Source organism: Pelodiscus sinensis, chromosome 1 (assembly GCF_049634645.1).
Source record: "Pelodiscus sinensis isolate JC-2024 chromosome 1, ASM4963464v1, whole genome shotgun sequence".
Classification (NCBI taxonomy): domain Eukaryota; kingdom Metazoa; phylum Chordata; order Testudines; family Trionychidae; genus Pelodiscus; species Pelodiscus sinensis.
The window spans coordinates 191,737,030-191,750,825 of NC_134711.1; the positions used below are offsets into that span (position 1 = coordinate 191,737,030).

Sequence of the window (13,796 nt, forward strand, 5' to 3'; positions counted from 1 at the left end):
ATCTGACTTATGTCGGATCCGCAGTTACGAACAGGGCTTTTCTCGCCCCGGAGGACGCGAGCGGCGGGACGCCCAGATGCGCCGCGGTCCCGCCGCCCGCGTCCTCCGGGGCGAGAAAAGCTGCTCCGCGTCTCCCTGGTCTGCTGGGGACACCTGGGGTAGAGCAGCTGGGGTGGTGCCGGGTTGGTCCCCACAGCACTGAGGTGCAGTGCTGCGGGGACCTACCCGGCAGCACCCCAGCTGCTCTGTCCCAGGCGTCCAAATTCAGCCACTGTTGAAACTGATCAGCGACTGATTCCAGGAAGCCCAGGGCAGAGCAACTCTGCCTCAGGCTTCCTGTAGTCAGCCGCTGGTCAGTTTCAGCAACTGCTGAATCTGGACGCCAGTTCCGACTTACAATACAAATTCAACTTAAGAACAAACCTGCAGTCCCTATCTTGTACGTAACCCGGGGACTGCATGTAGAAGCTGGTTTTTTTCAGAGTGGGAATGTTGGCCATGTCTTTGTAGGCTTATATCTTCTTCCAGAGCTACTCACATTCTGGTACATGGACCACTGGTGGTCTGCATTATATTTGCTTGTGATCAGGTGAGAGCTTGTTAATTGGAAAATGCTAACTTCCCCCAAGTGCTAAATCATTATTGCATATTTATATTATTTTTTCACTATGAGCAACTCTATTGTGTGAATTAGAAATGAAGTGGTCCATATGGATGTCTTCTGTTGAATAAAGTCTGGATCAAGAGCCCTCTGCATTGCTTTTTGCAAAGCGTGCCATGTGGTTAGAGCTGGTCAAAAATTCTTGAATAAAAAGCACGGTAGTGAAAAATTGGCCATTTTTAAAAAACAACTTTTGCAAAGTTTTGATATTTCAAAAAAATGCTCACTTTTTTCAGCAAAACATGAAAAGTTTTTAGTTTTCCTGTCACTCTCCCAAGAGTGGGTTTCAGCGGCAAAATGTGGAAGAGTAAGAAGGAAAAAGAAAAATCATATTTTCAAAACTGAAACATTTCAGTCAAAAATAGGAGAAATGTTCTAAACTAGCTTTCTTGGAAACTACTTCAAATTTTTGTGACTGGTTTTGACCTGTGGGTTGTGGGATTTGTTTGTTTTCCCAGCTGTGCATGGAATCCTCAATTCCCTTTTAAAAAAAAACCCAAAAGAAATGGACAGAAGAGGAACATGAGTTTAATGTCTTCTGAAATAGAGCCCCTGTTTCAGTGTTGGGTTCTAATGCTACTCTGGGCTGAGCATGGAAATCAGCCTTTTATCTTCCAGGGCAGCTACCCACAAAGAAGGAATTGGATGTTACTAGGTTATCCAGCACAGTGGTGTTCTACGATCTTTAGCAGTAACATGCTGTGGCACTTGGAGGGGTACCCAGGGTTGTGGGGTACCTTGCTACCACCTGCCTTTAGCATGAGGAAGCCTTTTCTGTGTCTAAGGGTTAGCTTCCCAACTCCATTGGCCTTGGGTAAGACAAACACTACCTTCAGGCACTCTCCAACCTTTGAGCACATTCTTGGCATGACCATGCCCCTGGTCACTGAACACTTGTGGTATTTGCAGCTCTCAGAGAAGCAGTACAGTCCAGCGTACCAGCTCTGTCTCCATTCACTGCTCTGCTGCACACACCACACTGAGATATGACTGTAGTAAAGTAAAGTAAAAGGTTTTTTTAAATGTAAAGTTTAATTTAAATAAATGCTAGGAGATTCAAGAAGTAGCAAGACCCGGGTACTGGCTTTCACATTATTACAAGTAAAATAAGATTATAACTTGTGTTCTAAAGCCTAGACTTCCTTGTGTTATGAAGCTTAGCTCTCTGAAAATCTATAGCATTTTCCAACCATATTGACTGTGACCCTCCTTTCATAAGGCAGCACACAATAATAGTGCATTTCCTCAGTAAAAGCTCCTGGATTTATCTCAGTTTTTCTCCCCCCCCCCCCCCACACACCAAAAAAAAAAATCTGTGTCTTTACTTGTAAACAGGATCCTCCTTGCTATGTTTTTCCCCCTGTAGCTTTTATTTCTCCTGACTTCACAATCTCTCAATGAGTCAGGCTCAGTAATGCAAATAGTCCTCCATTGTGAAGCAGACAATACACACATGACCAAAGATAGGAGTTTCTTCCCTCATAGCTGACAGGTGCACGTTTTCTCTAAGGTTATGATTCTGTCCTGGACGTATGGATTCTGTCACTTTCTGGGACCTCTGTTACTTCTTCTGGGGGAGGGTGGAGCCCTTGTGAGCCTGGAGGCTGCCAGAGCAGCTGACCGGTGGCCAGCTGGAGCAGCGACTGGGATTACGTCACTCTTCCCCTCCCTCCCCCTCTCTGGGGGCCTGGCATAGTAGTAGTTAAGCCTTGCTTCAGGAGCAGTGGCAGGGACAGAGCAGTTGCCTCTCCCCCCCACCTCTTCCCATATATTTTTAGTATAAGTCAAGGACAGTTTTCAGGCTTTACTGAACATACCAGTGAGAGAATCTTATTTATCACCTGGTGAGCTACCTCAACTCACAGGCCTTAATATAATTTTCAGTACACATGCATAATTTCTTAAACATTATCCATCCACATGTTTTGCAATGATAATGACTAGTGGTTAGTATGACCTTGCATACCACCTTTTGGTAATCTTAGGCTGTATCTACATAGCAGTGTTATTTTGGAATAACTGACATTCCTAAATAACAAAGAGCATATCTACTCTACAAACCATTATTTTGAAATAATGTCGAGTTGGAGGACTTCTTACTCTGACTCATGGTAACCCTCATTTCACAATGAGTAAGGGAAGTCGAAGGAAGAGCGTTCTTCCTTTGACTTCCTGCTTTGTAAACAGAGCCACAAGCCAAATTAAGCTATTTCGACTTCAGCTATGGCAATTGATGTAGCTGAAGTTGTGTAGCTTAATTCGACTGTAGCCCTCCTATGTAGACGTACCCTTAATGTGCACATTCTTGAACCACAAATCCCTGTTAACACTCTGTCCTGCTCTGCCCTCTAATAGTTGGCACAAAAGAGTTTTCTGGATCATACCTGTAGGGCCAGATTAAGGGGAAGGCTAGCTGGGCAGCTGCCTGGTGCGCCTGATGGCAGCTCTAAGGGGGGCAGCGTGCCGGGGGGTGGGGCCGCCCATGTGCTGTGCACCTGGGGGCGGAGCTGCGCATGCGTAGCACGCCCACTCCCCAGGGCGCAGGAATGGCTCGCGCTGGCCCTGCATACCTGCTATTAAACTAAACAGTGAAATGAAGTCAGTTTGGGGGCAGATGGCTCTAACTCTCAAATCCTTCATTTGCTGGGTTACATGGAGAGAACTAGCATTATATTTGCCGTGTGAACCTGAATATTGTTATGTTTGCCTTTAATCAAGGGTATTCCCAGATCTTGTCAAAGTTACTTTACTTTAACAAGAGGCGCCTTAGGGGAAAAACTAGCCCCAGTTTTGTGGCCTGCTTGAGATATTTGTGTCACTAATTTACTAGCTCTTTGAGAAGGTGAATAGTTATTAGCGTAATCTCCATAGAGTGGCCTATGATGGCTGCTCGTTACAAATCCAGGTCTGCCCTCTGACACCAGTGCCCCTTTGCTGACGTAAACTGAATTTGATGAATGTGGAAACTACACCCATTTTTCTCTGCTTTTAAGAAAGAAGTATTTCTATGAATAAATGAAAACTCTGAAATGTATTTAAGTTTTTAATTACAGTTGGCATTTCTTAGTCACAAGCTGGAGGATACTATCTTGCTAAAGAGCCCTAGCACTCGTGATAGTAGTGGTAAGAGAGCCCAGTGAGATGAAATGAAGTCAATTTCCAGCTTGCTTTAGTATTAAATATCTGAAGAAAAGTTAAGATAGAATATGAATGCTTTTTATGATGGGCTAGCCTTTATCCAAACAGACTAGATATGGGGAATGTGATTCCTATACCATGCAGTCATGGTGTGTGAATGCATCGTGTGGAAACATATGCAAGCTAGCTCGGGTACTGGAGCAATGAAGCTATGGAAGCATGGTATTGCTGAATTACTTGAATGTCTTGAGCGAGCCATCCAGGCAAGTAATTACCCAGGGTTCCAGGTGAACCTGCACTGCCATGGCTTCACTGCTCCAATCTCCAAGCTAGCTAGATTAAAGCTGGGTTGGGTTTGTGTACATGATCTGTAATAATACCCTGTAACTGCAATGTAGACCTACCCAGATTTCAGGTTTTTTTTCTGTTTGAGAATGCCAATAGCCTACCCTTAGAAGGCTGCCTCCAGCATAAGTCTCTGAAATGCTAATGAAATGTTAACTTTATATTTCCCTCTCATATTTGTTGCATATTGAACAATGCTCCTTTATATTATGAACCCTTCAAACTGGTGTTTTGGACAAAAGCAGATATGTTTTCTTTTTAAGCAAAGTGTTTGATTTCTGAGCATTTTAGACCAGGTATTGTGTCATTCCCGAGACTTGTTTTTCTTTTCAGGCTTAATTGGTGACTTAGCAAATGTTGAACTTGATTGTTCCAGATGTGCGTATCCCTGAATAAAATATTAAGATGTTTTTAGTTGTAAACATTTTTTCCAGGAATGGGAAGAAATGACCAGCATTGGTTTCTGCATAGAGAGGAGTCATTTTTTGTTTAAAATCAAAATATGAAATGAACTTACAAATTCTTTTTTTCCCTAAAGGTTACACAAGGGATGCATCATTCCTTGCAATGGTGGTTGATATTGTTCAGGAACTGAAGCAACAGAACTCTAACGTGGTATATGGTAAGAGGCTTAATGGCTTTTAACCTTTTTAGTCTTTTTTTTCTATGCACATATTGAAATCACTTCAGATGAAGACCGTGCTCTGACATTCTTCTGAGTTTCATAGCAATGCCCAGTTCTGATCTTCCTGAGACTCTCTTGGACTCTGTCTAATGTTGCTATAGTGATTTTTTTTTCCTTTTTTTCCTTTTGTGCCTACTGGTGCTTTTCTTGCACTGTGCCAGCCAAAGAAAGATGTGATTTAGGAAGTGATCCTCTCTATCCAGCAAATACTGCTGCTGTTTGTTTCTTAGCAATGAAGATCTGAGAAGTACTGATAATACTGGAAACTGATGTCTTCTCTTGATCCTCAGATACAGACTTTTCCACGTTACCCTGTATCACTTACATCCTACAGGGTAGCATCCTAGCCTGTTTATCTCTGAAAGGACCATTTACTTCTGGACCTGTCTTTGAGATTACACAAGGGCTAGCAGAAGACAGTAATGTTCAGCTGCCCATAGCTGATTTGAGCTTGGCCAGCTATCTCAGATCAAAAGCCTGTGTTTCCCATTACCTGTCCCTGAAGTTATCCAGTTCCTTGCCCATGAGACTTAATCTAAATCTGCTACGCTGTAGTTTAAACCTACTCTCTTTTGTCCTGCCCTCTGCCAGAGAGAACTTTTCTTCAAGTGCTTGCTTGTGAATTCAGCTTAGGTGTGTGCTCACCACATGTTCTGGTGCTGGAAGTTTTTCCCTCAGCAGTATCCATAGGGGACCAGCTGTGATGCCCTCTGGAGTGATGCACATATGCCGCGATATACAGAGCATTGCTGGCTCCCTCCACCCTCAGTTCTGTCTTGCTGCTGAGAACTGTGCTGCTGCAGTTCATGCTTCTTGTTGGACTTGGTTTATTCTAGGTTTGTTTCATAGTTAAGTTTCCTTCTATTTGTCCGCCATAGAACTTAGAGACATGTTAGGTCCCGTGTTGGGACTTGGCCTCTAATGAGACATGCCCCGGTGCCTAGGCTTTAAGCCAAGTGATCGCTGCGGGAGAACCATGCCCATTAGCAATCCACACAATAGGTATTTACGGTGCTTGGGAGAAGGACACATCACAGATAAATATGAAATTTGCAAGTCCTTCAGGCCCAGGCTGCTAGGCCACACTTTTCTATCAAGTCTGGTCACCCGTTCCAAAGTGGGACCTCTATGTGATCCTTTCTGGGCTCACAGGGCTACCCTTTCAGACTTTGGTCTCATGTTCTTTGCCACCACTTCTTTTGTGGAACAGTAGCTTTCCTGGTGGCAGTAACTTTGAGATGGCAGATCTCAGAATCGCATGCCTTACCCTCGGAACTGCTTTAAATGGCCTTCCATATAAAGTACTGCTTTGCCCATATTTGGCCTTCCTGCCTAAGGTGGTCTCTACTTTCCACGTGTGCCAGGGTATCTTTCTGCTGTCCTTCAGCTTCATAAGACAAGCAGTGTGAGGCACTTGCATGTCCCAGATGTAAGAAGGGCCCTGGTGTTTTTATTTGGACTTGATGATGCCTTTCCACAAGTCATTCCAACTCTTCATCTCATCAGCTAAGAGGATGAAGAGCCTATTGGTGTCCACACAGAGAATTTTGAATTGGATAGCCTCTTCCATACAGACTTGTTATGAGCTGGCCGTCCTATCACCGCCAATTGTGAGGGCGCTCTTGGTCTGGGTGCAGGCCTCTTGAGCAGCCTTCCTGGTTCATGTTCCAATCCAGGACATCTGTAAGGCAGTTACATGGTCATGACATGAGTACATATTCGTGAACCACTATGCTATCACTTACCAGGCCAGGGATGATTCTGAGTTTGGCAGACTTGTACTGCAATCTGTATGTTCATAAACGCCTACTGCCTTTGTGGGTACTGCTTGGACTCGAAGAAGAAATACAGGTATCTGTTTCTGTAAGTAGTGTGCTTTGAGATATGTTGCTTATATCCATTCAACATCAAGCCTTTCTTCCCCACTGCTGGAGTTTGCAGCAAGAAGGAACTGAGGGTGGGGGGGAGCCAGTGGCACCCTATATACTGTGGCCCATGCACGCCACTCCAGAGGGCAGAGTCGGACCCCTATGGATACTGCTGAGGGAAAATTTTCCAGCACCCTTGCATGTAGTGAGTACACGTATTTAAGATGAATGGACATGAGCAGCGCATCTCTAACACAGCAATGAGGCTCCTAGGCTAGTGAGTGGGCTGCAGAGTGACTCTCCTGTACCTCAATGGGCCGCAAGATTGTTGTAACCAAGAGAGTCTCCCTGGAATAAGGTAGCTTTGCTAATTGCACTCGCAGACCTAGAATTTTGGGGTATGTCGATTGAACTCTGGCAGCACTTTGATTGGGTGCAGAGGGAGTGAATGGTTCTGACAGTCAATGCTATATGCAGTCAGCACCCACCTCTCTTCATGTGCCCTTGCTTTCTGTATGTGTCACTTTAGTAAAATGGTAGGGGAAAAACTACATGGACAGAAACCAGTAGAATCTGGAAACCCTAAGCCTGGGCAACAGTAAACAAGAACTGTGATGGGCCACAAGTTGATTATCATTGCTATGACTCCTGTTTGTACCACACCTCTTACCCTTCATAGATGGCAAACTCCAGCTCCAATGTACTGCAAGAGTGCTTCAAATGAGACAAGTGTATAAAATACAAAGTTGTAACATGTTTGCTACTGTTGGGTATAAGTGTATATCATCACAGGGACTATGTGGTGGTCCTTTCTTTCTAAGGTTGGTTTTATTTTTCTGTTGCAGTTTGTGATCCAGTGATGGGTGACAAATGGGATGGAGAAGGCTCTATGGTTGGTAATCTTCTACTTGAACTATATTTAGATTTTAAAAACAACAAATAGTTCCACAGCATCTTAGAGACTAACAAAACATGTCAGTGGTATCATGAGCTTTCGTGGGTGCAACTCACTTCTTCAGATTAATTGAGTTAGAGGTCCAGGGTACAAAAAAATAGCAGAGAAAGAGAGGTGATGGAGAGCGAAGAAGGAAGAAAAATAGGGAAAAATACTGTCAGTTAGAGTGTCTATGTTAAATGAGGCAATAGTGGGCTGTAAGTACCCGGTGCTTGGCTTTTTATGTCATTAGGATGTGGAATGTAACAGCCCATCCAGGTAAAGTCTTTATTCAGACCTTGATTGCAGGTGTCAGACTTGTGAATGAAACCAAATTCTTCAGCTTCTCTCTACAGCTGTTTTTTTAAATTGCTCTGCAATAGTATAGTCACTTTTAGATCCATTGGTGAGTGCCTGGGCAAGTTAAACTGTTCCCCAACAAATTTCTGGTGGTGCTGCTGTTAAGATGTTGAGAATGGGAACACAGGTGAAGGGAGAGGAGAATATCAGCACTTTTTAGGTGAAGACTTTAGTCTCTTAGACAGTTGCTCCTCCCCTCTCCCCATCCCCCCACAAAAAAAATGAGTAGTGGCATTTTAGACAGCTGTGTGGGGGTAGCAAGAATTATTTTGTTTTAATATGTTTGTTCCAGTTATGGTGCAGAAGTAGGAATGGCCATTTATTTAAAGAGATTGTGTATTATTCAAAAATTACAAACCCAAAACATTTGATTGATTAACTTCTCCCCTTCATATTTCACAGAATTTTTTTTTTTTTAAAGACTCATTCCACAATTTCTTTACATATGCATCATTCTTGGGGCCTGGTCCTGCTACTGGATTCAAATGAGTGGACCCAGCACCCCACAGGGCCCTATTGACAAAAATAAAACAAAACAACAGAAGTTTGCTGGGTTTTGATGCTGACTCGCCTTCCAAGTGAAGGAATGGGAGACCCAGAAACGCCCCAGTCAGGCGTCAGTCTCTCCTGATGCTTCCAGCCTAGCGTCATCCTGCTGCCAGCTGGTGCAAATGGGGCTCTTGGAAGCACTGTCCCAAGTTAGTGGAAGGAAGTGAAACAGGGTTCTCTGTTAATCCCTGCTCTTGTGCTGGGTTCATTATCAAATCAGAACAGATTTCCTTGCACTGGTTATGCACACACACACATTCCACTTCAGATGAGTGTGCGGCCAGTGCTGTGGAGCAGGACATGTTTAGGGCTTGGTCTAGAGGAACAATTAGTATGTGGCAAGCTGAGGTCTCTGTGTCAAGTTTATTGGGTGCACCCGCTGCTACTCTGGAAGATGTATGTACACAGCACATCTCAAAGATAGTCACTGTACTATAAAAAGGGAAATAAGAACAACCCAGGAAACCACAGACCAGTCAGTTTAACTTCTGTGCCGGGGAAGAGAATGGAGCAAGTAATTAAGGAATTTATCTGCAAGCATCTGGAAGATAAGGTGATAGGTAACAGACAGCATGGATTTGTAAAGAACAAATCATCTCAAACCATTCCAATAGCTTTCTTTGATAGGATAACAAGTCTTATGGATAAGAGAAGTGGTGGACATGGTAAACCTTGACTTTACTAAAGCATTTGATAGGGTCTCATATGGGCCTTCTTATCAATAAACTAGGGAAATACAACCTAGATGAGGCTACTATAAGGTGGGTGCATAACTGGCTGGATAACCGTTCTCAGAGTCGTAGTTAATGGCTCAGTCATTCTGGGCATAAAAAGTGGGGTTCTGCACGGGTCTGTTTTGGGACCAGTTCTATTCAATATTTTCATCAATGATTTAGATGATGGCATAGAGAGTATTCTTATAAAGTTTGCAGAGAGGTAGGAGAGGTTGCGAGTGCTGGGAAGGATAGAGTCATAATTCAAAATGATCTGGACAAACTGGAGAAATGGATCTAGGGGTCATAGTGGACCACAAGCTAAATGAGAATCAGCAATGTGACACTGTTGCAAAAAAAAAAGCAAACATGATTCTGGGATGCTTTAACAGGAATGTTGTGAGCAAGACACGAGAAGTCATTCTTCCGCTCTACTCTGCACTGATAGGCCTCAGTTGAAGAATTGTGTCCAGTTCTGGGCACCACATTTCAAGAAAGTTGTGAATAAATTGGTGAAGGTCCAGAGAAGAGCAACAAAAATGATTACAGGTCTGGAGAACATGACCTATGAGGGAAGACTGAAATAATTGGGTTTGTCCAGTTGAGAACAGAGAAGACTGAGAGGGGACATGATAGCAGTTTTCAAGTCTCTAAAAGGGTGTTACAAGGAGCAGAGAGAAAAATTGTTCTGCTTTGGGCAGAAGCAATGGGCTCAAATTGCAGCAAGGGAGGTTTAGGTTGGACATTAGGAAAAACTTCCTAACTGTCAAGGTGGTTAAATACTGGAATACATTGCCTAGGGAAGCTAGAATCACTGGAGATATTTAAGAGCAGGTTGGATAGACATCTGTCAGGGCTGGTCTAGACGGTGCTTGGTCCTGCCATGAGGGCAGGGGACTAGGGATGTAAGTGACGAGTCAACTCGACTGGTCGCTTTCCCCACCCCTTTCTGCCTCTATCAGAGAGAGGCAGCAGGGGGGAGAGGAGGAGGGAGGGAAGGGGAGCAGGAGCCAGTGTTGGAGTAAGCCAGCGTAAAAGCTGGTTCCCTCCAGCACTGTCTCGGGGAGGTGGGAGAGACAGGAGCGCAGTGGGGAACTGGCGGCACTTCCGTCTTTGAAATGTAGCAAAGGTCGGTCTCTTGCTACATTTCAAAAGCAAAGCACTGAGGAGCAAGGGCTGAGCAGGCGATTCAAGCAGTCCCCTGCTGGCCCCATGCTTCCTGCTTTTGAAATGTACAAGAATCCTGGAGGAGGATCTCGTACATTTCAAAAGCAAGGCCTGCATGAGGAGCACAGGGCCAGTGGGGGATTTGAGCAGTCTCCCACTGGCCCAGTGCTCCCTGTGGCACTTCCGCATTTGAAATGTAGCAAAAGCTGGCAGGGCTCTTGCTATATTTCAAAGGTGGAGTTGCCCTTATTGACTAATTGACGATTAGTTGGCTAGTCAATTACATTGACTATTCGATTAGCTGATTAATCTAAATTTAACATCCTTACAGAGGACTGGACTTAATGATCTCTCAAGGTCCTGTCCAGTTCTAATATTCTATGATTTCTATGACTGTACAAGATAAAAAGTAGCCGTTGTAACTAACTTTTTTTTAAAAATTGTTTTAAGTCAGGAACCTTTGCTATACCTGCCCAGCCCCCAGTAATGAAGCTATTCTTAAAACCTCCATCTGGGATGGCTAGTAATTCCTTATTTAACAGAGATGAGAAACTGAGACATGGAGAGGTTACATGATTCTTCCATGGTGGCATAACAAATCAGTTGCAAACCTGGGAAGAGACTATAACTCCGATTCATTTATTGCTTTAGCTTCTAAATGTTCCTCCAGGTTGAAAATGGAGTAGTTCTCTGGACTATAGAATGTATGTTAACGTATGGAAATCAAATTTAGATGAAGGAAATTTATCCCTGTGACTGCCAGAATAATGAACTCTCTCAGAAATTATAATTTTCCTTTTCTTTTTCAGTATGTGCCCAAGGATCTTCTTCCAGTCTACAGGGACAAAATTGTACCTGTGGCAGATATAATAACTCCTAATCAGTTTGAAGCTGAGTAAGTATTCGTTTCTCTTAATGCTTAGTAAATCTGGGGTTTAAAAGTAGAAATATTTGAACTCCCTTCTTTCCACTATACTCAGTTAATTGGCTTTTGTGTGTTTATGAATCTTGTTACTGACTTTTTTTGTAAATGGTTCTCCAGTAAATCTCCAAGATTTACTGATTTGTTTCAACAAGCGATTTATTTGTACTTTACCTTTTAAAATAATAACTGCTCAAAAATATCCTGTTTTCTTAAACATCCAAATGATATAGTTACTTTTGATTGTGTCCAAAAGTCATATCTGGAGCTGGTTGGAAAATATTTCTCCTCCTCCCCTCCCCTTCTGCGCCCCCCCCCCCCCCCCAGCACTTCCCCTATGCAAAAATCCAGGGTTGGGGGGGGGGGGGTGTTCAAGTTTTGCTTTGTTTTAAATAGTTTGGATCAAAATTTAAGTCGTTTGCTTTGGAAATACCATTGCAGTGCCTCATGATCCTATTCTACTCTGTAGGTTGAGCTGCCCGGTCAGCTTAAATCTCCATGATGTATCATGGTATTGCCTCTTTTATTGAGGTAGTTCTATGGCTTCAGTTCATAATGGGAGATGTAAAAACCAATTGTGAAGTGGTGGTATTCATAAAACAGATAACTTTTGGCAACATGACTTAAATTACCTATTAGTTTCACATACCAAGTGTTTTAAATTTTAATCATTTGACAATAAGATAAGAAATTTCTATCTGTTGTATGCAAAGACATTGAAAGACAGTCTGGAACTTTATGCTACTTACAGCTAATGGTTTGCTCAGGCCCTCTTGTAAACAAAATACCATATATGGAGAGACTTAATCCTGGAGGGCAAAACTGATAGTGATTGCCCGTAGTGTATGTGATTTTTAATCTTCTTCCTTGACTCCTAGGTTGCTCACTGGCAGAAAGATTCACACAGAAAAAGAAGCTTTAGAGGTAGGGGTGTGTGTGTGCGTGTGCGTGTGCCTGCCCGCCCACCCAGCCAGACGTCTGTTGGCAATTCTGGAGTTCATAATTTGTGTCCTTAAAGCTTGTGTATCATAGAATACTCATAGAATCATAGAATACTAGGACTGGAAGGGACCTCGAGAGGTCATAGAGTCCAGTCCCCTGCCCTCATGGCAGGACCAAATACTGTCTAGACCATCCCTGATAGACATTTATCTAACCTACTCTTAAATATCTCCAGAGATGGGGATTCCACAACCTCCCTGGGCAATTTATTCCAGTGTTTGACCACCCTGACAGTTAGGAACTTTTTCCTAATGTCCAACCTAAACCTCCCTTGCTGCAGTTTAAGCTCATTGCTTCTTGTTCTATCCTCAGAGGCCAAGATGAACAAGTTTTCTCCCTCCTCCTTATGACACCCTTTTAGATATCTGAAAACTGCTATCATGTCCCCCCTCAATCTTCTCTTTTCTAAACTAAACAAACCCAATTCCTTCAGCCTTCCCTCATAGGTCATGTTCTCTGACCTTTAATCATTCTCGTTGCTCTTCTCTGTACCCTCTCCAATTTTTCCACATCTTTCTTGAAATGAGGTGCCCAGAACTGGACACAGTACTCCAACTGAGGCCTAACCAGCGCGGAGTAGAGCAGAAGAATGATTTCTCGTGTCTTGCTCACAATACACCTCTTAATACATCCCAGAATCATGTTTGCTTTCTTTGCAACAGCATCACACTGCTGACTCATATTTAACTTGTGGTCCACTATAACCCCTAGATCTCTTTCTGCCGTACTCCTTCCCAGCCTGTTGCTTCCCATTCTGTATGTGTGAAACTGATTGTTCCTTCCTAAGTGGAGCACTTTGCATTTGTTTTTATTACACTTCAGTTTATTAAACTTTATTAAGCTTCCCATCAGTGCTTGTCTGTAACTTCTCTGCGAATTGGTAGTGACTCAGGCCACACTTCATGGACAGAAAACGTTCTGGTTAGATGATGGAGAATCTTTCAAGAAAGACTTACAAAAAGAGTGATGTTACATAGAGCATCAGGCACTTAATGCCAGTGAGCTGTAAGGATGGGGTGGGGGATTAAGGAACCACCAGACATTATTAACGAACACTGTCAATCAGTGTGGTGTGTTAGTAGCTCCCCCTGCTGCCAGCATGAGACCACTGTCATAGCAGCATTGCAAGGCCTACCATGGCTAGCTTTCACTCTGCCACAGGGCTTGCTAGAGAAGACAAATGTACCAGCAAGCTCTGTGGTGCTGCAGGGAACAGCACTGAGGAAACTGTGTGCAAGAAGGGTTGGGCTCTGAGTCCTTTTCTGCTGTAGGCAGTTGTGACTGAAGGTTCTTCACTTTTTAAAACTTACTTTTAGAGAGGATGGGCATCTTGCTATCCAGAGAGCTGGGCAACAGGATGAGGCTTGGGGTGCAGTAGTGCAGAGGACCACCAACCAGTTATGGTCTTCCAGTATTTCCCAGTAACTGGCACAGAAGAGCCAGAACCTTTTC

At 43.5% G+C, this 13,796-nt stretch overlaps 1 protein-coding gene across 2 annotated transcripts in view; it reads left to right on the forward strand.

Moving 5' to 3' along the window:
• Window positions 1-13,796, forward strand: part of PDXK (pyridoxal kinase) — a 79,664-nt gene that overhangs the window by 49,757 nt on the left and 16,111 nt on the right. For both annotated transcript variants that reach the window (XM_075912532.1, XM_006137930.4), the window contains exons 4-7: window positions 4,683-4,766; window positions 7,543-7,589; window positions 11,230-11,315; window positions 12,221-12,266. In XM_075912532.1, the coding sequence (XP_075768647.1) occupies window positions 4,683-4,766; window positions 7,543-7,589; window positions 11,230-11,315; window positions 12,221-12,266 (263 nt within the window). The remainder of the gene's footprint in view (window positions 1-4,682; window positions 4,767-7,542; window positions 7,590-11,229; window positions 11,316-12,220; window positions 12,267-13,796) is intronic.